This window comes from Ranitomeya variabilis, chromosome 2, assembly GCF_051348905.1.
Source record: "Ranitomeya variabilis isolate aRanVar5 chromosome 2, aRanVar5.hap1, whole genome shotgun sequence".
NCBI lineage: Eukaryota > Metazoa > Chordata > Amphibia > Anura > Dendrobatidae > Ranitomeya > Ranitomeya variabilis.
The window spans coordinates 510,962,432-510,986,780 of NC_135233.1; the positions used below are offsets into that span (position 1 = coordinate 510,962,432).

General features: G+C 40.9%; 1 protein-coding gene across 3 annotated transcripts in view; it reads left to right on the forward strand.

Annotated features, from left to right (window-relative positions):
- Positions 1–24,349, forward strand: part of METTL15 (methyltransferase 15, mitochondrial 12S rRNA N4-cytidine) — a 611,732-nt gene that overhangs the window by 424,325 nt on the left and 163,058 nt on the right. For all 3 annotated transcript variants that reach the window (XM_077288052.1, XM_077288049.1, XM_077288048.1), the window contains exons 4-5: positions 14,497–14,688; positions 19,579–19,757. In XM_077288052.1, coding sequence (XP_077144167.1) covers positions 14,497–14,688; positions 19,579–19,757 — 371 coding nt within the window. The remainder of the gene's footprint in view (positions 1–14,496; positions 14,689–19,578; positions 19,758–24,349) is intronic.

Genomic DNA, 24,349 nt, shown 5'->3' on the forward strand with positions numbered 1-24,349 from the left:
AGACTGTGGAGCAGCAAAAATCCGACATCAGGCAAGGATGGGACAATATTCCTCTCCCAAAACTCCAACAATTGGTCTCCTGATTTCACAAATGTTTACAGACTGTTATAAAAAGAAGTGAGGATGCTACACAATGGTAGACATGTCCCTGTCCCAACTTTTTTGCTGCCATCAATTTCTAAATGATGTCTTATGTTTCTGTTGTCTACTTTGCAATTATTATTGACATTTTCTTTTTTTCGCCCTTTTTTAACCATTGTAAAATATACTAATTTAAGTTACAAAATAAATAATGATATGAAAACCGTTGAAGGAAAGAGCGCAAATAGTGTCTTATCTGAAAAGGTTAAAAGGTTAATCCATAGGATTGCACTCACCAAATGTAGCTGAGTTGAAGCATTGAAAAGATTTGCTGCAGCAGATCCACGAGTCAAGGAAGGACCAGTCGTTAGATACAGATTGGGAAAATTGTGGTAAATTTCTGCACTGCTGAATCACTAGAATTCCAGAATTATTAGTACATGTGGCTTTATTATTCTACGCGTTTCAGAGATCAAGACTCCTTCATCAGGAAACACCACAGGAACGCAGAAATTTACCACAATTATCCCAATCTGTATCTAAAAGAAATAATGAGAAATTGTGGCCAAGATTGCAATAAAAAGAAGTGTAAAATGAGCTTTAAATGGGAAACAAATTCTATAAGAATGAATGCCCATCTATGTGCTGGCTTTTTGCTTACTCGTAACTATTGGGTATCTCTTGTTTTGTTAGCACCTGACTCAGACGCATTTTATTTGCTCCTTTCGACCGAGCCGTAATATTATTAAAGTGGTAGTAAAAGGATAAAACCATTTTTCCTCCAGTTTATTCTTTTCACTAGAACTGAGCCATTAGGGCAGCAGTGACAGAAGATCCTATTTTAGTATCATCTATCACGTTGGTTAACGTTTTGCTGGGCATAAATCTTATAATGTGAGGTTGTATAGCGACAATTTAGTTTGCTGTGCATTCTATTTTTGTAACTTTATTTAAAACTGAAATATAACTTGCTGTACCTGAAACCCCAAGTGAGCCAGTTATTGGAGTGTAAGAAACTTCTGACGTCAGAACAGTTATTTATTCCACTGGAGACCATTAGCAATGCATTACCCTTTGGCACTTTTGTTTTCAGAAGCCTAGTTAAAATTTTATGAATGGTTTTCACCAATTATTATTTATTTTTAGCTGTAGAAGAGCAAGTAGCTTGTGTATGTGTGAGTTTATAAATAATAGGTATTATACGGAAGACATTTATATACATGAAAGACTTGAAAATAAATCTGGATTTGCCTAATATCATGAGATTTTTACTATGTAAGAATTTTAGGTGATTCTTTTTTCACATTTTACATTGCCTTAATTAAAATTTAATTCCGCTGGATTCCATCTTGTCAGTAAGATTTGGAGATTTTCACATCTTATGTAAGACATATTTTCATTTTGCAAATTTTTCCTCTTCTTCCCATGAGGTTTCAGAATACCCACACTTCAGCCATGTACAGCAATTTAAGTCCCTTGTTTGCTAAGTCATTGTATTTTATCTACTTTTCCTATAAGGCTTGGTTTTTTTTTCACTCTTACAGCTATAGCCAGTTTTAAAGTGATTAAAAACTCATTTTTTACATTATTGTCAGAATCCAATTTAGCAAGGGAATTTCCCACCATCTATAGGTTTTAACATTCGTAGTAATACATGGGACCATTCAGATGGATGAATATTGATGTAATCCAAGGTCGGCTTTAATGCATCAGAGTAAGAACCTCTTTGCTCTAACTTGTAATTCATTTCTGATGGTCACCCAACCCATTTTTGTAATTCTACCCACGAGTCATAACCCAAATGTGTATCTCCCCACACTTTTGATAAAACATGCCCCTAAAAAAGTATACCTACACATATTATATTGTTTGTATTAGTCTGGTGTATCGAAACAAGGGTTTTATAATAGAGTTGGTGCAAATCTATATATATAATCATCTAAGGGGCATTTCCGTCTGTTTGTCTGTCTGTCTGCCTATGCAGCATCAATAGTAAAAAGATATAATGTTAAAAATAATAAAAAAAAATAAAAATGGTGCTATTCTCACCTTCCGCCGTCCACCGATGCGTGCAAACTGCGAGGCTGCCGCCAGCTTCCGTTCCCAAAGATGCATTGCGAAATTACGCAGATGGCTTAGCGGTCTCACCAGACCGCTAAGTCATCTGGGTAATTTCACAATGCATCACTGGGAACGGAAGCTGGCGGCAGCCTCACACGCATCGGGACAACTTCGGTGGATGCCGGAGAGTGAGTATATAACTATTTTTTATTTTAATTATTTTTTTAACAGAGACATGGTGCCCACACTGCTGTATGCTACGTGGTCTGTGTTATGTACTGCGTGACTGATAAGTGTTTGCACTGTTCGAAAAATCATGTGATGCTTCTCTAATTTGTGTAATTAACAGCACCTGTAACTTACCTGTGGCACCTAACAGGTGTTGGCAATAACTAAATCACACTTGCAGCCAGTTGACATGGATTAAAGTTGACTCAACCTCTGTCCCGTGTCCTTGTGTGTACCACATTGAGCATGGAGAAAAGAAAGAAGACCAAAGAACTGTCTGAGTACTTGAGAAACCAAATTGTGAGGAAGCATAAGCAATCTCAAGGCTACAAGTCCATCTCCAAAGACCTGAATGTTCCTGTGTCTACCATGCGCAGTGTCATCAAGAAGTTTAAAGCCCATGGCACTGTGGCTAACCTCCCTAGATGTGGATGGAAAATAAAAATTTACAAGAGATTTCAACGCAAGATTGTGCGGATGTTGGATAAAGAACCTCGACTAACATCCAAACAAGTTCAAGCTGCCCTGCAGTCCGAGGGTACAACACTGTCAACCCGTACTATCCGTCGGTGTCTGAATGAAAAGGGACTGTATGGTAGGAGACCCTGGAAGACCCCACTTCTTACCCCGAGACATACAAAAGCCAGGCTGGAGTTTGCCAAAACTTGCCTGAAAAAGCCTAAAACGTTTTGGAAGAATGTTCTCTGGTCAGATGAGACAAAAGTAGAGCTGGTTACCGGAAGCGGTTGGTCGCAGTTATTTTGGCTAAAGGTTGTGCAACCAAGTATTAGGCTGAGGGTGCTAATACTTTTGTCTGGCCCATTTTTGGAGTTTTGTGTGAAATGATCAATGTTTTGCTTTTTGCTTCATTCTCTTTTGTGTTTTTTCATTTAAGACAAATTAAATGAAGATAATAATACCAAAGAATTTGTGATTGCAATCATTTTCAGGAAGAAACTGAGTATTATCTGACAGAATTGCAGGGGTGTCAATACTTTTGGCCACAACTGTACTATGTTGGCTGTGTTATATACTATGTGGGTGTGCAATATACTATGTAGCTGTGCTATATACTACGTGGCTGTGCTATATACTACATTCTATGAGGCTGTGATATATACTACGTGGCTGTGTTATATACTACGTGGCTGTACTATATCCTGCACCCCGAACCCCTGACATCCTGCGACCAATCAGCGACAGACGCAGTCCAGCCACGAATTGACGCGGGATTTAAACCACGCTTCACTGATTGGTCGCGGGTGGCCGGCCGCGAGCAATCAGTGATATTGGCGTGGTATTTAAACACCTCTTCGGTCATTGGTTGTGCCCAACTGGCTGCAACCAATCAGCAATATTGGCGCGGTATTTAAACACCGCTTCAGTCATTGGTCGTGCCCGGCCAATCAGCGACAGGTGCAGTCCCGCCGCAAATTGGCGCCAGATTTGAACCACGCTTCGCTGATCGGCCAGCCGTGCGCGACCAATAAGCAAAATTAATTTTAAAAAAACTGACCGTCACATCCAAACATAGACTAAGTGCGAACAGGTGCTGAACCTAGAGTCACCAACTCGTATACAGTCAAATAAATAAGGCAGCACACTGCGGCCCTAAAACATGCAAACATGAAGCATGAAAATTGAACTGCATTACTGCACTAGAAATATGAAAAAATGAGAGCGTTTAGCGCATAAATTGGCCAATTCATGTGTACCTGGTAGCCACATTAAGGCATCTCTCGTATACCAGGTCCTAAACTATCCTTTCCTCGCTGAGAATAAACGTCTTCATCTGAATGGGAACCTGTGAATCCTCTTCGTAGACTAAATTTCTCTCTCTCTGTGGAGGGGTAATGAACCTGCTGCGATTAAAACACCTGTGGCTAAGAGGTGGAGGAGTGCTCAGTCAGAAGGCGAATGTCCAGTGGCCACAATTTACTGACATGGCCGATGGACCTGGTACTACGAATTGATTTGCACGAATTCCCTGGCCATTAGCAATTTTAGTAGTCTCTGTCCTCCTTATAGGAGCCCTAAGACCGGCCACAAATCACTATTGAGAATCTTTATAATAATATTAATAATAATCTTTATTTTTATATATTGTTAATATATTCCATAGCGCTTTACAGTTTGCACACATTATCACAATCTAAATTCCCTATCAGTATGTCTTTGGAATGTGGGAGGAAACTGGAGAACCCGGAGGAAACCCACGCAAACACGGAGAGAACATACAAACTCCTTGCAGATGGTGTCCAAGGAGGTGGGATTAAAACCCAGGATTCCAGCGCTGCAAGGCTGCAGTGCTATCCACTGAGCCACCGTGCTTCCCAGAATCTGATCCAAATCACTGGTAAAGATCATCCTTTTTTGCATAGCAAAAAAAAAATCTGTGACGCTTCAATGAGCCCTAAAGTTTGTTTAACACACTGCATTACTTTATTTTAATTTGCTATATATTTTTTCTAACTACACTGCAGTTTTTGATAGTTTTTTTTAGCTAAAGCCAGAAATGGATTTCTAGTCAATTGCAATTATAAAGGAATGACTCCTTCCTTGGAGACACTTTTGGGTTTGGCTTCGAAGAGGGCATTTAAAAATGTATTTTTTTCCCCATAAATAGAGTGTCAAACCAAACTTAAATATTCTCAGTGGACATAGTGTTTCTTAAAAGGTCATTTAGAAAATAACCTTTGCCCATATAAAATATAGTCTATTATAATATATGAAGAAGGAAAATTGTGAGTACCTTAGAATACTTAAGCAGATGTCTTAGAGACCTCCACAACGCACTATTGAAATTCAGCCCTACGTCTTCTATTTCGTTAAATCTACACCTCATTAACTGAATATATGTTAACAGGCAGCAGGGTTGTTGCTACGAATGAGTTTCATTGAAACGTACTTGGTGTCACTTTATTATACATGCTTGCTTATGAGTCACTATGAATGTGGTGACCCTGATTTTGATTCTTCAGGCTTCAAGATGAGAGTCTAGCAGTTCATTTGGCATACTGGTATATGCCTATGCTTTTTAGATATTTTAAGCTACTCAACATATATATTTGTAGGCACAAAGTGCGTAGTTGCACACTTTCAGACAATTTCTAGAAATTATTATGCTTCCAATTAAGGTTATAATGCCAGTAGCTTTTGGAAAGACTCACTATCTGAAAAATTAATTTATCTTGAATAGAAATGAAAATTATTGGTATTTAGCTTTGCTTAAGGTAGAATAATAGACTTAAAGCATGACCCTGTTCGCATTTCATTTTAAATGAATATTCAACCCATGAATTGGTAAAGCTACAGGCAAACACATCAAATGTATCTATAGCCATTAGTCACCCTTCCTTCCAAAATTTGCCGAAAGACTATTTTTCACAGACTGGGCCAGTTTCCATTGGCCTTTTTTTTACAGTATGGAAAACAGAGTATGTGAGAAAACCAGAGTACACCGAGGAAACCCACGCAAACACGGGAAGAACATACCAACTCTTTTTAGATGTTGTTCTTCATGGGATTTGAACTGTGGACCTCAAGGCTGATAAGAAACAGTGTCTGGTATACCAGAGGAAAAACCAGTCAATCAGCCAGGGGATGGTACTGTTGGTTCAGGAGTACAGTAGAGGCCTAGAAGCTAAAAGTTAATTGTCACATCCCAGTGCTCGGTGACGCTCCTGTGAGACGTGACTTCAGCTTCTCAAGTTTGCTTCACTATATCAAGGAGGCCCTGCAGATTTTAGCCAGCATCTCGAAAGGAGAGAACCCAGTAGAGACCTGTGGAACCTCCCAGATAGAGAACAGTAGATATGGTAGCAGACACTCAGTCTCTACCGTCATTTCCTTTGGCTTTTCTAAGCATGGTCTTGTGTGTTTTATTGAATCTTTCCACAGGGCCATCTGTCTGAGTATGGTATACTGATGTCTTCAGTTGTGTAATTTCTAGAGCCTTACCCAGTTTCCTCATCACCTTACTTATAAAGGGCATTCCTTGATCAGTAAGGATATCCCTCGGTAATCCTGTCCGAGAAAAAAAAGTGGACCAACTCGTGAACTATACTTTTTGCACATATTGATGCCCTCATACAAACTTAACCAGGGGGCCGACCAAGGCCATGGAAATTCTCTAAAATGGCACTTCTATGATGGGTAATGGCACAAGGGGACTTCAAAAGTGAGAAGCGGGGTCAGTTAGCTGGCATTTTGGTCAGGACCTGCAATACTTTAATATTTCCCAGTGTAGAACTACATGATCCATTTTTTAGATTTTTCCACCATCAGATGACCACCCAAGAAATGTGAATGTGCCATGTTCAAAACCCTCCGTCTATAGGGTCCTGGTACAAACAACTGTTCCACAGTGCAATAACTCCCATTCAACATAAAATAGGGAAATCTTGTATCAGCACCCGGCTCCTGCGCTATACCATTTGTGACAGTTACAGTTGTGGCCAAAAGTATTGACACCCCTGCAATTCTCTGATAATACTCAGATTCTTCCTGAAAATGATTGCAATCACAAATTCTTTGGTATTATTATCTTCATTTAATTTGTCTTAAATGAAAAAACACAAACGAGCATGAAGCAAAAAGCAAAACATTGATCATTTCACACAAAACTTCAAAAATGGGCCAGACAAAGGTATTGGCACCCTCAGCCTAATACTTGGTTGCACAACCTTTAGCCAAAATAACTGCGACCAACCGCTTCCGGTAACCATCAATGAGTTTCTTACAATGCTCTGCTGGAATTTTAGACCATTCTTCTTTGGCAAACTGCTCCAGGTCCCTGATATTTGAAGGGTGCCTTCTCCAAACTGCCATTTTTAGATCTCTCCACAGGTGTTCTATGGGATTCAGGTCTGGACTCATTGCTGGCCACCTTAGAAGTCTCCAGTGCTTTCTCTCAAACCATTTTCTAGTGCTTTTTGAATTGTGTTTTGGGTCATTGTCCTGCTGGAAGACCCATGACCTCTGAGGGAGACCCAGCTTTCTCACACTGGGCCCTACATTATGCTGTAAAATTTGTTGGTAGTCTTCAGACTTCATAATGCCATGCACAACGGTCAAGCAGTCCAGTGCCAGAGGCAGCAAAGCAACCCCAAAATATTAGGGAACCTCCGCCATGTTTGACTATAATAATAATAATAATAATAATAATCTTTATTTATATAGCGCCAACATATTCCGCAGCGCTTTACAGTTTAACAGTTTCAAACACAACAGTCATAGGTAACAACGTTAACAATACAGTAATAAAGCAAAAATAAGACAAAATAAGATGACCCTGCTCGTGAGAGCTTACAATCTACAATGAGGTGGGGAGATACAAAGCACAGGTGTGTATTTACAATGGTGTATTTACAATGATGGTCCAGCCATCTTCAGGGAGGGGGGGGTAGATGGAAGTAGTGAATGGGTTACACACGCACAAAAACATAAAATGAGTTTGATTAGGGAACGTGATAGGCCGCTCTGAACAAATGTGTTTTGAGCGAGCGCCTAAAACTATGCAAGTTGTGGATGGTCCTAATGTCTTGGGGTAGAGCATTCCAGAGGATTGGCGCAGCACGGGAGAAGTCTTGGAGTCGGGTCCTCAGACAGTTCTTTGGTCTTCTTTCTTTTCTCCATGCTCAATGTGGTACACAGAAGGACACGGGACAGAGGTTGAGTCAACTTTAATCCATGTCAACTGGCTGCAAGTGTGATTTAGTTATTGCCAACACCTGTTAGGTGCCACAGGTAAGTTACAGGTGCTGTTAATTACACAAATTAGAGAAGCATCACATGATTTTTTGAACAGTGCTAATACTTTTGTCCACCCCCTTTTTTATGTTTGGTGTGGAATTATATCCAATTTGGCTTTAGGACAATTCTTTTTGTGTTTTTTTCATTTAAGACAAATGAAGATAATAATAACAAAGAATTTGTGTTTGCAATCATTTTCAGGAAGAAACTGAGTATTATCTGACAGAATTGCAGGGGTGTCAATACTTTTGGCCACAACTGTACATTGTTGATGCTTCTCTTAAAGGTAGAGCTCTATGTTGAGTGGATCCAAAATTGTTGCTGGTCACCCCTAGCTTTGGAATGTCTGCCTCAGGGGACACTTCTAAGACGAACTGTAGGGAATGCTACTCGCTTGGGTGCGTTGGGAGACAAAACAAGAAGTGTTTCCATCTAAACGTCAATGTTGGTTTATTGCTGCTTCATAAACCATCCATAAGCAAAGTAAAAATAAACAGCTTTCAGTGCAGGAAAAACAAAGAAAACAGTTCTTTGGACAAAGTCTATTGTCAGCCAGTCCTGGTCACACAGGCTGGATAGCTGTTATGATCTGGTGACCTTGGAGCCGCATGAAAACTTTCTCTGGAGTCGGTGGAACCTGTACTGACCGCAAATCCTGAACTAACACCGCAACTAGAAGTAGCCGTGGGGTGTGCCTAACAAACCATAGATACCTCGACACAGCCGGAGGACTAAATACCCCTATAGATGGAAATAGAATGCTATCTTGCCTCAGAGCAGACCCCCAAAGGATAGGCAGCCCCCCACGAATAATGACTGTGAGTAGGAGAAGAATAGACACACGCAGGTAGAAAACAGGATTTAGCAAAAGAGGCCACTCTAGCTAAATAGGAAAGGATAGGACAGATTACTAGGCGGTCAGTATTAAAACCCTTCCAAAAATATCCACAACAGATAATACAAAAAGTTCCACAATCTAACTAAAGACATGGAATGTATATCTGCCACTCCAGAGAATCCAACAAGACTGAGAAAATACTGACACAATCTAAGCTGGACAAGAAAACACAAAGAATAGCACTGAATTGTGAAGCACACAGCATGTGTGCCACAGGAAAAAAAACCAGACACTTATCTTTGCTGATTTGGCAGAAAGGCAGGAGGAACCAGGCAGAGGTCCTACACCTCCCAACAACAATTGACAACTGGCAAGGACTAATGAATCCTGCACACCTAAATACCCCAGTCAGAACTGCAATCAGCAGACACACCTGATCAGGACTGCAACCCAGGGACAACTGCATTACCACCTACTACCACCGGAGGGAACCCAAAAGCAGAATTCACAACAGATAGCATCCCGTGCACTGTTCAGTCTGGATATCCCACAAAGGAGGCCTTCTCCTTTCACAGACAGCCATGTGCCAAACAACGAACTCCATTTTAACAGGTTAACACAGAGGTGAGGCATGTGGGCAGCCAGACCCGCCCAACTGTCTGCCCATAAACCAGCGGGTGTAATAAGTATTGAACACATCACCAATTGTCTAAGTAAATATATTTCTAAAGGTACTATTGACATGAAATTCTCACCAGATGTCGGTTACAACCCATCCAATCCACAAAGGCAAAGAAATCATCCAAAGATGTCCATAAATTGTGTAATAATGAGAAATGACACAGGGAAAAAGTAATGAATACAGTTGAAATTTAATTAACTCTTTGTACAAGAACCTTTGTTGGTGATGAAGCTTCAAGGTGCCTCCTGTATTGACAAACTAGTCACATGCATTGCTCAGGTGTGGCAAATCATAAAAAGTATAATTTAGCTACAAAAACCATTGTAATGTTCACATATTTGCTTGCAGGCATATCAGGTGAGATTAATATTCGGTTTTCTGGTGTTCGGTTCCCTTTAAGTTAAGAGATCACAATTTACTATTTAGTAGTGGCTCGAAATCAGTGAAATGCTCATAGTCACAAAGGGATTTGAAGCAGGGTTCTACTGGAGCTTTTTAGGGTAAGAAGTCTAATTTTTTTTAGTGTATGTATTCGTAGTGTTTAAAGAGGTTATACAGAATTTTTTTAAAAATGCATCTTTTATTGCAGCTCTGCTTCCATTATGTGAATAGGGGCCAAGCTGTAATACCATACACAACCTGAGGACAGCTGTGATGCTGTTTGTGGAAGAAGGAAGCCATGTTTTTAATATATTTTACAAGCCATTAAACCCTTTGACATGCTAAATGTTAAATACATTCTATCTCTTTGTAAGTTCTGCAAGTGAAAGCTGCATTTAATTAATTTGAGATTTTACGTACGGTATGTCTTTGCCTTTCATTAGTCTGTTCTTCCAGCTAATGGTACTGCAGTTCAGTTAGCCAGTAGACATGATAGGATGACTCTATACATCAAAAGGGTTTTGTTTTTAGAAACCATAAAGCTGTTTTTCTGACATTAAGCAATGGAGCACTGAACTTATTCCATCAAAAAAGACTTTGAAGCACCAAATATAGGTTTTGGCTTTGTGAATGGCCGTTTTGTTCTATGGCTCTCACCATATAGAGGTTTTAATAGATAGAATAGCTACAATGACTGATTTATCATCCCACAGTAAATAAGACAGAGCTGCATTTGTGATGTTAACCCATTGCAGATCTCAGTAGATTTATCCTACAGAGATATAGGATAAGAAAAGGACAATTGATGTCCAGCAGACATAGATCACAGATTAGGACTAAATGCTATGCATTCAGCTGTTGAAGAAAGTCGTGGAAGCCTATATCTTGAATGGTTTCTTGGCACTTTTGAGTCAACAAGTCCCAAACTATTCTTGGAAACATTTATTTGATGATTCAATGAGGACTTTAATCGAAGTCTATGAAGATGTATTAAGCTGTTCTGCGTTGTAATTAATCATGTAACGTTTAGAGAGACAGAAGTGTTTGATAGAACAAGTGTTACTCTTATCTTCTAGTGTGCCATGCGTGATAATCCTTGCTCTGCTTCATTACCATTCCTCCGCACATTTTGCTACAGACAGTTGAACTTTTATTTTAGGAAATACAGTTTGTTAAGAAAGGCATTTAGTATCTCCACTTTTATATAAGGGAATATCACTGAGTTGCATTCATTGTGTGCAGGCTGTATAGCCACTGGCTATGAGGAGCATTGGTAGTCTGTCACTCTGAACAGTTTTCTACTGACAACTTCATTTATAAACTTGATTTCTGAGCTCCAAAGCCATTAAAGTTCAAATTGTGCCTCTTCCATCTCATTGGTGACTTGCTTTCTGACTTTCTTTTTAAAAATATAATTAATGGCAGATATGAATTTTTGGATGTTGAAGGCAATATACGGTACATACTTTTCTATGTGCTAAGAGTGCATCATCTCCATGGTGTAAAAAACAAAAATATCTATAGATGTAGTAAACTTTATCTTCACATTTGGCACATGAAATTTTATTAAAAATGTCAAGTGAAAGGGTTTAACCACTACTTTACAGATAGTCCATCAATATATGACAGGTGGGGGTATGCCACCCAGCACCCCCAGGGATCAGCAATTACCGTCAGCGGACAGAAGTTCTCGAACACAAAAGCTCCATCAAAACTAAAGTGACTGAAGCCGGTTACAAAATTCCTGCTTTATTCATATGAATACGGGTAGATCTGTAGTATCAGCCTGTGGCCATTATAGAAATGATGGAGCTGCAGTGTTCTGGCAGCTTTCAAGAGCTTCCTGTTAATTGGCAGGAGTACCGGGTTCCGCACCCCCACCGGCCATCTATTGATGGACCATCATAAGGATAGACCATCAATAAAAAAGTAGTGGCCAAGGTTTGTGTTTTATTTCATAAATCAATAATACACATGAAAATAAGGAACTTTGTAATAAATCTTATCAGAGAAATCCGCTTCTTTCTCCTTCAGGACTGATGTTTCATTATCAAAATTTTCAATTTAACGATAAAATCTGTATTCAGTGAAGTCAGATAATTACATTACGGCGGTAGGAGATGGCAGTTGGCACTGATAAGCTTCTATGTATATGGGAAAGGGGAGGGGCTCTGAATCTAGCTCCTCCCTCCTCCTTTCCCGTCTACATAGAATGCTATAAAAACCAACTGCCATCTCCTGTCTCAGTAATGTAACAATCTGTCCTCACTGAATACAGATTGTACCTGTCAATTGACTATTTTGATAATGAATGATCAATCATGGCAGAAAAAGAAGCAAATTTCTCCGATAAGATATGTTACAAAGTTCCTTATTTTCATGTGTATTATTGATTTATGAAATAAAAATGAAAGCAGCGGTTACACTTTAAGTTCTCTACATTTGTACATCTTGTTTTAATTCACCTCATTTTTTTTTTAAGATGGAGAATACTAAACTATGAATGGCCTCCACCTAGACTGGCCAAATCAAGCTTCAAGTGCTTTACTCCAAAATGTACCTGTTGATAATATTGGCAAATATTGATTTCACTGGGAATCTTATGATGTTTGGGTTATGTGATGGTATATAACCTTGAAAGACCCCTCAATGCCTGTAAAGGTGGGGACTTGACTATGACGAAGGACGCTATCAGAAATCTTGTGTTTACATTTATGACAGTTAAGCTCTAGATTTTGTTTCCGAGTTTTGGAATATTGGATTTTCATCTGTTTTGCGGTAGGTGGGGACTGCACTCTTTTTACCATCCATGAAATCCATGTAAAACGTTAAATCCAATTGTTTCCATGTAGCTAACAATGGCTCACAGAAAACAACGATAAGCCACAATAGATCTTGGAAGGCTAAACGATTTGCAATGTTTGTAAAAGCATTGTTCTTATCTGGAGGTGTAGAGGAATTCTAGGGGTGTCCTAGTGACAGTTATCAAGGACTTGGGGCGTGATGTCATTTATTTTAGGGTGATAACCCCTGCAGTTAGGTATGGGCTTATAAGTAGGGCATATAAAGGGAATAGTTTATATTTGGATCATCTGACTACACAATGCCAAACATTTGTTTGGGAATGGATTCTGGTTACAGTGCTTTGCGGTCTGTAAGTGACTCCTTGGATTTATTATGATCGGTGTATGCCAAGTCTGAGATTTAGAAAAAAAAGGGGGGGAGACAAGTTCACATAGGATAATACTGAAAGGTACAGATGAGAAGGAAGTTATGGAGTTGCTCACCTGAAAGGTTTGTGATTGTCACAACTCCAATAATTACCCATGAATATTACAGCTGCTGTAGTCACGTCGACAAATGAAGGTGAACGCTGTTTTTCATATCGTTTAATAGAAAAAGGAGATTTGACGTTTCAGAGTGGACCACACTGCTGTAAGAAGGAAGCGGTTTCAAAGTGGAATAGCAATTTCATAGTTTTTATTTTTACGCGTTTTGTGCTCACACTGAGCTCTTTTTCAAAAACAAACTACATAGCACCTGTGCACCTATACAATGTAGTTTGTTTATGTGTAAAAGAGCTCGGGGCGAGCGAGTATACCTCATAAATATCTACTGAAGATCCCGGAACTTAGACTCCTACCTGGTGAGAGCATGGGAGTCCTCCAACCTGTGTTCCGCTAGGTCCTGTGGGGCTTGGATGGAGAGGTGGCTGCTCTAGTTTATGGTTCTCTCCCAAGATTTTGGGGGGAACGGAACAGCCTCAGCTAGGTCAGCCATAAGACAATACATGCCATTACCTTTCACAGTATATCCAACCATTTTTTGCTACCTGGTGAGAGCATGCGGGTAGTGATGAGCGAGTGTACTTGTTGCTTGGGTTTTCCCGCGCACGCTCGGGTGACCTCCGAGTATTTGTTAGTGTTCGGAGATTAAGTTTTCATCGCCGCAGCTGAATGATTTACAGCTACTAGCCAGCTTGATTACATGTGAGGATTCCCTAGCAACCAGACAACCCCCACATGTACTCAGGCTGGGTAGTAGCTGTAAATCATTCAGCTGCTGCGATGAAAACTTAATCTCCGAACACTAACAAATACTCGGAGGTCACCCGAGCGTGCTCGGGAAAACCCAAGCAACAAGTACACTCGCTCATCACTACATGCGGGTCCTCCAAACTCTGTTCTGCTAGGTCATGGAAAGGTGGCTGCTCTAATTGTGGTCCTCCTAAGTCTTTGGGAGTAACAGAACAGCCTCAGCGAGGTCAAATATAAAATGATGCATGCCATTTATATGCATGCCGGCATATGCAACCATTTTTTTTCATTTGGATTATCAAAAAATTTGTTGGCCACTTTTACGCAAAATATTCTTTAGCAATTGATTTTTTTATATATTCTTAAACAATAACCCTTGTTTCTCCACATCTAATGATAACTGCTTGTTTTCTTTTCATTTTCTTTGGAACCAGGTATAATATTCAGCCATTGTTGGGAAAATTCAGTGAATGTGAGAATTTACTTCTCTCTGTGGGAGTCCAACCCGGGGAAATCGATGGAGTTCTTATTGATGCTGGGTGCTCGTCCATGCAGTTTGACAGTCCTGAAAGAGGCTTTTCACTGAGTAAGGATGGCCCCTTAGATATGAGAATGGATCATAGCAGGTAAGTGGCTTTTAACCCAGAATGATAAAAGCAGGAATGTACTTTATATTTGCTGTGTACTATATATTTGTACTATTTGCTTATATGTACTATATATTTGCATGTTATGTGATGCTGCTCCAGCGCTACCAGGGGGCACTCAGTAAGGATTTAAGTGGAACCCACTTACACACATATGATAGTTCAGCGACAGCAAGTAACAGGGCAGAGGGGCTACAATAATGCTGTCCCTGGTATCAGAGGGCATCTGCACACATTATTATTATTATTATTATTATTATTATTATGCTTTGCTTATATAGAGCTATCATATTCTGCAGTGTTTTACAGACATTATCATCACTGTCCTCATTGGGGCTCACAATCTAGATTCCCTATCAGTATGTCTTTGGAGTGTGGGAGAAAACTGGAGAACCCAAAGGAAACCCTCACAAACATGGAGAGAACATACAAACTCATTGTAGATGTTGTCCTTGTTGAGATTTGATCCCTGGACCCCACTGCTGACTTCTATTCGATCATTGCTCAGATCTTGTCCCTTGCAGAAAAGGAAAAAAAAGCAAAGGTCCCTTTCTATAAACATAAGTCGCTGACAAATGCCCTGACATACAGTACAATACATCGGTAGCTTCCATTGTAAAAAAAACCAAAAAAAACAAGGTTGTATACTTTTTTTTACTGCGTCCCACTGCATAGGAAAGCATAGTAGACTATTTATTCTACTGCTAGTAGACCCTGATTCCAGCAATGTGCCATTTGCTGGGCTACTTGGTATAGTTTTGATAAAATCACTGTTTTATCTGCTGCAGATCTAGCAGTTCTGTATAACACCACTAACATGGAGAAACTAAAAAAAAAAACACATCATAAAAAATAGCCTCACCAAAACTTTGTCAAATGACAAATGCACTAGCAAGGTGCATCAGGCCCCCACTGATAAAGGCTGGAGCAGCACAGGTGCAAGCTACTGATGAGATATATATATAGTGTTGGACGGCCCGCCTGCTAATACTATGGACGTGATCAATAGGCTGTTATCCAGACACTTTGCCTCACACTTCCCTGTGTGAGTAGTGTCCTATGCAAGCCCTATCTGTGTGCATTTGTGCTACTAGGCAGCCAACCCCTCCATTATTTAGGCGAGTGGGTGGTTGTTCTCATCAGTATCTTGCACCTGTGCTGCTCCAGCCTTTATCAGTGGGGGCTGCTGCATCCTGCTAGTGCATTTGTCATTTGACAAGGTTTTGGAGAGGCTATTTTTTATGATGTGTTTCTCTGTATAATCCCGCCCATACCACTGATTGGCCACTTTCTGTGTACATAGGCAGAAAGCTGCCAATCAGTTATGGGGGCAGGGTTAGACTATATGGCTGCAGGTTTTCTAGTCTTCTAGTGATACTCTCCTGCTGTTAAAACACAGATTTTCTAAAAACTACACTAAGCAGCCCAGTAAGTGACACATCACTGGAATCGGGCTCTCTTTCCTGACATTATTCTGCTCTCACATTAGGTAGCAAGAATCTGGTGACAGAGTCTCTTTATGTATTCCTTTTGCCATGTCACCTTGTAAGATATTGTTCAAATACTATGTCCAGTATTCATCCTAAGAAATTCTAAATTCAGAAAGATACAAAATTAGTTGTGTCCCATCAAACACACAGGAAGCTGTCTGCACCGTGCTCATGGTAGGATAATTGTTGAGCCAATTTAGAAAGCCCATATCATATCAGAAATAATGTAGACGAAAAGCGCAGAAAGAGCACAACGAGGAGACAGCGGCAGTCAAAGTCCAATTATAAAGTTTTGTTGAGGCAAGAAACTCCCCCTCCCACTTTTCTCTTCATATGCCGAGAACAGAGAGTGTGTAGTAACTGTTATCTTAAATTCCTCCTCCAGTATGTAGGCTGCAAAATAACAAAAATAGTCAGTCAACCAAGTTTTACTCTCATAAGTGAAAGAAATCAACCTAGGGACTAATAAAGAGGTTATGGAAGCAAATTTAACCCTCACTATTTATTTCTGAGAAAAGATCATTTTCCCCTATACATCAGCCAGGCATTAACTTATCACCTTCCATACTTCCCATTTGTTGTGCTATAAGATGATCACATAAATGTCATGCTCTTCTGTTCACTATTCTCCAAGATTAAACTCAGCCTCTGGCCATACAGTAGACATATTGGAAAACTCCTTTAAGTGGAATCTGTCAGAAGGAGCAAACCTCCTAAGCCTTCTATATGGTCATATAGGTCATAAAAATTTGAATAAAATTCTACCTTGATATCTGATGCCCGATGTCATATTCCCGAAAAATCCACATTGTTCTTAAAATGTAAATGATCTATGAACTTACGATAGATGTCCCTGAGAATCTGCCTCCAGAGCTTATTTTAAATGAAAGAGGGAGTTATCAATGTGATACATGTAGATCAGGAGAGCACACTGTCAGTCATTACATGTCTCGCACTGGTAACTCTCCCTTTAAAATAACATCTGGGGGCAGATTCTCAGGGAGATCTAACTCCGGCCCATAGTTCTTAACAGCTCATTTACATATTAAGAAAAATGTGGATTTTTCTGGAATAAAACATCAGATCACAGATTTCAAGATATCATTTTATTCACCTTCCTAAGACCTACATTCTCAGATACAGTGGATGGCTTAGGAGGTTTGAACTTACTGGCGAATCATTTTTATTATTAATATAGCAGATTATTATCCTTGTGAACTTTATGCTGCCACCCTGGGCTCAGATAATGACTGATGAGCTTCATTGTAAAACATGGCTACGTCCGTGTCTGTGTATCCGTATGTAGTCAATGGCATGCCTTCCATAACACTATTTTACAATTTTATAAATCGTACTTGGACAAACAGCATGAAATATGAAGGTAAAATATATTTTGGCCAACCCTTTAAAGAGGCTGTCCACTACTTGGGCAACCCCTTCTCAATTCCTATATTTTCCCCAGGTTGGTGGAGTCTATAAGCCAAACCTCCCACTCTGACTCTGACGCTTCACTTTACCTGTCTACGACTCCCTCATGCATGCCTCATGTTTAAGTGATAAATGTACTCTAGTAAAATGGTAGCATCAGGCTTTTCATGACCATTATGATTCATCCATCTATTTACTAGCCTTAATCTTGTTATCCTGCTCACTCTAGCAGTTCAGAGTTGACTGCAGACATTCCTTCCCAGTGTCTTTGTGCTCTGATCTGTGGAGGAGGAGCCTCACTACTGAGCATGTATATAAAGTGCAGGACAGATTCATCTCAACTAACTTAGATCAGGAACAGTTATGAAGATATAATCACTGCACTCGTACTATGAAGATACTTGATTCAAGTGAATAATTTTATTAAATAAATGATCAGGTGAAGCGATAGGCAAAAAACGGGAGGCGTGTCCTTGTGCATTGACACGGTCTGTGTCTGCCTCCCCCACTTGTCCACCAACGCTGGACCCGGCTACTATGATCACCACAAACAGAGGACGGATCTGAATTTATTCCCCTCACCTCTGGCCAATAAGCACCATAAGAGTATCATATGTTGGCTCTGGCTGGCTCTACAAACAAACAGCTATATGTACATATACCAACCAACTCTCTATCACAGCGGCTGCAGCAACACTAACAATAAGTTGGTCTGCTTACCTTTATCTTTGGCTGATACCTTAGCAGCACCACTCATACATTCGAAAGAAGGAACTTCACATAAGGCGATATTGTGATCAAGGCCACGGGTTGGCCGAAACATTTTTTGCCTATCGCTTCACTTGATCATTTATTTAATAAAATTATTCACTTGAATCAAGTATCTTCATAGTACGAGTGCAGTGATTATATCTTCATAATTGAGAGGACCATTGGTTCCGTTCACTTGCACCGTCACTCCCATAACTGTCGAGTGCTAGCCTTCCATACTCTCTAGATCAGGAACAGAGCAGACATTTATAGGACATTTCAGAACTTTCACAAATTCTTATGAAAACATTTACAGCACGTCCTGCATTGACCTACCGTACCCAATGTATTATATATTTTAGGAGTCTGAGTCAATCCATTTTATACTGACTCCACCAAATTGGACACCGACTCCACAGCAATGATTTTCCCCCTGTGAAATAATAACACCTATGCTCACCTCCGGTGGTGGTGTCATTCCAGTGGTGTTGGTACTGTCTCTCCTCACGATTGTTATGGGACGTGATCCTTGCTACCAATCAGCACTGGCTTCACTCTCCTTTTCTTTAGATAGAATTAATATCCGGTTAAAGTAAGAGCTGTGGCTGCTCTTTCACGTCCACCGGATGTCTTGATTCGTCTGTAGGAGAGGAAAGTGAACCAGCGCTGATTGGTAGCAGGAATCCTGTGACATTGCAATGTCGTGTGATCCAGGGAAGAGACAGTGCCAACACTGCTGGAATGGCACACGCATCCACATTGAGTACAGGTGATACTATTCTACTGGCAAGAAACATAGTGGTTCCGAAGGGGTAGTCCGAGAAGTGGACAGCTTCTTTAATATAATGCAACTAGTTTACCTGCATCTCTATGGAAAGCACTGATGTAGCTCTTCCAAATATCGTAGAGTGCTTTATTCTTCTGCATCTGGAAAACTGTGCTCTACTGTATACTCAAGATGGTTGTTTTCAATCTTACTATGTAAAAATGTTGCCAGAAAAAGAACTAAAAGTAGGTGGATCAGAAGGTAGCATCTATTTCTGAGATTCAGGAAGGTTGCTTCGAGTTATTTTAAAACCTCGGAGGAACACCTATGCAGAGTAACTGTGTTTTTGCTTTTTTATGTCTCTGTGCTATGAAGCTTCACCTCTTGTCAATGAAAACCGACGTCAGGGAACTAATTGGCTCTCCTTGTGCGTAGGTATCCTGACATGCCCACCGCTGCTGATGTTGTGAATGCTTTAGATCAACAGGCACTTGCGTCTATTCTGAAAACATACGGGGAGGAGAAACACGCCAAGAAAATAGCTTCAGCTATCGTACAGGCACGTAGCATATACCCCATCACCAGAACTCTGCAGCTCGCAAGCATTGTTGCAGGTACCCTCATTAATTCTATGCTGTGTCTGAAAAAAAAGGAAAAACAATATTAATCCCTAAGGTCCCAGAGGGATCTGTTTGTCCTGGAAATCATTCAAGATGTAATCCTGTCTACTCCTCTTTTATGTCAACCATACTCTTGATTCGTTATTACATTTTGATTATATCTTTTTAGGTCAATTGTTGGGGGGGTTTTCTTCCATCTTTTACTGATCAATTCGAATTGTATGTGAAATAATTTAACGTAGAAACAGAAGATGCATCCACAAGAGCAGATGGGAATTTTGATCACTATGGCTGCTTAGAAGTCGCATTTGCACTCGTGGCTCAGCCTTGTCATTGTTTGCCTGATTCGTGATTTATCATGGAAAAAGGCTAAAGCTGTTCAAGGGCTGAGCTACATCTTCATGTGTTTCTTAGAACTGTGGGGGCAGAAGAAGATTTAATAATTAACAGTGTGTGTGTTCATGCTTCAGGTTATAATGAATATATATATATATATATATATATATATATATATATATATATATATATATATATATATATATATACATACATAATACACCATAATAAGGTGTGTAGCATCTATTGTATGTTAAATCTGTACTGCGTTTCATCATTACCTGTTACAATGCTGATATGGACTGAAAGGGGTTATCCAGGACTAAATTATTTTATTACTATGAGCCACAAAACTAGCAGGTAGATAGTTGCTTACTATTTACAGTCGTTTGCAAAAGTACTCACCCCCCTTCCCCCCGTCATTTTTCAGGTTTTGCTGCCTCACAACCTGGAATTTTACTGTTTTCTTTTTTTTTTTTTTTTTTATCAGGATTTGCATAGGTTCAAGTGAAAGGCATGCCTACAACTGTGAATATTTAGTTTTCTTTTCATTGTGAGGCAAACAACAGATAGGACAAAATATCTTCAGTGTGCATAACTATTCACCGTCTCCTAAAGTCAGTGCTTTCTAGAGCCTCATTTTGCTGCAATTACAGCTGCAAGTCACTTTGGATAAGTCTCTTAGGCTACGTTCACATTTGCGTTGCGTCGGGCGCAGGTTCGGCGACGCATAGCAACACATGCGTCATGCGCCCCTATATTTAACATGGGGGTGCATGGACATGCGTTGTCAAGCATTTTGTGACGCATGCGTCATTTTTGGCGCAAGCGTCAGGGATCAGAGGACGCTGCATGATGCAGTTTTTTTGCGACAAAAATCATGCCAAAAATGGACGCATGCATCACAAAACGCTGCGTTGTGCATGCATTTTGCATGCGTTGTGCGTTGCGTCGCCGACGCTGCGCTGCAAAACGCAAATGTGAACGTAGCCTTAGACGTGGATAAATTACCGACAGACTGAAACAGCTTTTGCTCAAGAATATCCATGTATTTCGCACCATCCAGCTTCCCCTTGACAAGTCCCTGCTGCCAAAAAGCATGATGCTGCCACTACCATGTTTCACTGTGTGGATGGTGGTGTTCTTAGGGTAAGGAACTGTGTTGGTTTGACGCCAGTGTGGCGCCCCTGAAGGTCCAGTCGCCACAGAGGTACTGCACCTCAGCCAGAGGTGTGGTACTCCGCTCTCGGGTAAGGAGGGGACACTACCCGAGACCCACACTAGCATCCAACACTAGACCTCTCCAGGCCAGGGAGTGGTATTGAGGGAGGGCCCCATCTCAGGCAGGAGGGGGAACTAGGTAGAGGGTGTGGATGGAGAGAGTCAGTTGTGAGGAGTTGTCATGGAAACAAAAGGGAGGAGTTAGTTAGCAGTGAGAGGCATGAAGAAGAGGAGATGTGGAGAGAGAAGCTCCTGAGAGAAGGAACGAAGTAAGGGGTCCTAGGGCCTAGGGAAGTGAGAATTCCACCCTGGGTGCCCGAATTTACGCCGACTGTTGTTGGGTGGAAGGACCAGGTGGCAGTGGGGGAACCGGCCCCCAGACTAGTGGAAAACTACAAGGCTCAGCTAGCAAGCCAGAGGCTGTGGTAACTGTACATGCCACAGTCACACACATTCCCTGAAAAGGCAGCCACATAGGATCAAGGGGACCAGGAGGACGTCGCCCGACAAGATCCGAGGCTGCTGGCTCGGTAAGCTGTGTGAGAGGCGCAGGACAGGAGGGCGAAGCCTGCGCAGATAGACGGCCAGGGAGGGCACATAAGAATGGGGGTCTCGGGAAAGTGAACCCGAATTTACCTGAGAGCTGGCTGGATCACAGACTCGGAGGACAACGCACCCGGCTGGGGATTGAATATAGGAAATGTGAGCAAATTGTGGAAACTGCACCCTGCTGTGTCCTCTGAATTATTACTGCATCACCTACCCTGCATCACAACATTCACCATCATTGACTTTAACTGCTCTTGGGCCAAGCTCTAATCGTGGAGAGCTGAAACATCTCTGCTGCGTCACCATCTGCCTCAGTGGACCTGAACCGCAGCGTCAGCCAATTCCCTATTGCCGAGCACCACGAGTGGCGTCATGAACGAATCCCTTATCAATTTTATTTCCCCTTCATTTCATTACTTTTATTGGACACCCAGGGCCACGAACCGGGTCACTGCTGCCGTGACCATCCCCTTAAGAACCGTCGGACCCGGCCCGAGTACCCCACGGCCCTAGTGGGCGCTCCACCAGACATAGCAATTACTTTGGTGGCCAAAAAGTTCAATATTGGTCTCATCTGACCACAGCTCCTTCCTCCCTACATTTGGGGAATCTCCTACAAGACTTTTAGCAAACTCAAAGCAAACCTTACAATTTTTGTGCGTAAGTAAAGACTTTTTTCTGTCCACTCATTCATAAAATTCACTGAAAGAGGAAAAGAAAATTAACAATATTTCTGAGAGAAAAAAAAACAGCCATACTATGCAATATCATATCCAGACAGAAATGCACAAACAGGATACAGTGGGTCCCACAGTAGGCTGTTATACGGATTCAGGTGCATGTCATGTAATAGTGTGAACGACACCCTATGCAGACATGTGTGCAGTTGGAATACTAGGCATCCGCCCCATGGATGTTTGGTGGGTTAGTAAGTGGCTTATTTTGAGTATTTTGCCCCTGTGCTTCCCCTGCTTTTATCTTGGGAGACCCGCTGCATCCTGTTTGTGCATTTGTATGTGGACATGGTATTGTAAGTATGGCAGTTTTTTCACTCTTTCATAAAGGCCACCTCTACGGAGTTCACGGCTTATTGTGATTGAATGGACAGATATTCCAGTCTCTGCTTGGGAACTCTGCAGCTCTTAAGTATTAAAAAACAAAGTCCAGCTCACCATATCGACATTCCCGGAGGCTCGGAGCACGGAACCGCTGTGTCAGGGCGTAGGCAAACATAAAAGGAAAAGAATCCAGCTCAACGATGCAGTGAAAGATCCGTAGCTTTATTTCACTTCAAAATAGCGTGTGAGGACAAAACATCAGCACATTAAAACCAAGATCAACGCGTTTCCGGTGACTGAGCACCCTTAATCATGATACCAAATCTCATGATTAAGGGTGCTCAGTCACCGGAAATGCGTTGATCTTGGCTTTAATGTGCTGATGTTTTGTCCTCACACGCTATTTTGAAGTGAAATAAAGCTACGGATCTTTCACTGCATCGTTGAGCTGGATTCTTTTCCTTTTAAGCTCTTAAGTATTACCTTTGGTCTCTGTGTTGCCTCTGATTAATGCCCTCTTTGTCCTGCCTGAGAGTTTTGGTGGTCTGCCCTCTCTTGGGAGGTTTGTTGTGGTACCATGTTTTTTCCATTTAAAGATACTGGATTTGATGGTGCTCCAGGGAATCATCAGAGATGGGATTTTTTTAGAACCCAACCCTGACTTGTGCTTCTTAACAACTTTGTCCCTATTTTTTTTTTTAGAGATCTCCTTGGTCTTTATGGTGTTGTTTTGTCACTGTTGCCTCTTGCTTAAAGGGAATCTGAAGGCAAGTTTTTGCTGCCACATCTGAGAGTAGCCTGATATAGGCAAAAAGAAGCTGAATTCAACTATGTATCTCTTAGTAACATAACGGCTGAACCCAGTGAACTATCAGAGCTTTTAGATTTAGAATGAAGCAGAGCTGAGAAAGCTAACCCCGCCCACACCTGGCTTTCTACGTACAAGTTCCATAGACCGTGAGCTGCTAAGTTGCCCGAGTAGTTCGGCTTTGTTGATCTCTTAGTGATAAATCCTCCACAGTTAGTAAATAACAGTATGACAGTATGAACTCTGACCAGTGACACATCCATGAATTCTGTGTTTCAGCCTTTATCTCCTGCTGTCTTCAGATTATGTAGCAAAAAAATGGTGTTGCAGCCTCTGTAGCCTTTTAGTAAACGTGTGTATATACTGACAGACCATGTGACATTAGATTGCACAAAGGTGGACGTCCTTTCACTATACATGTGACTTATGAAGATAATTGCTTGTACCAGGATTCTTTAGGGGCTTCATAGCAAAAGGGGTGAATGCATAAGCACATACCCATTTTTAGTTATTTAATCTTATAAATTGAATTTATGTGTATATTTTCTCATTTCACTTCACCAACTTAGACTATTTAGTGCTGATGCATCATGCACAAATCCGACTAAATATTT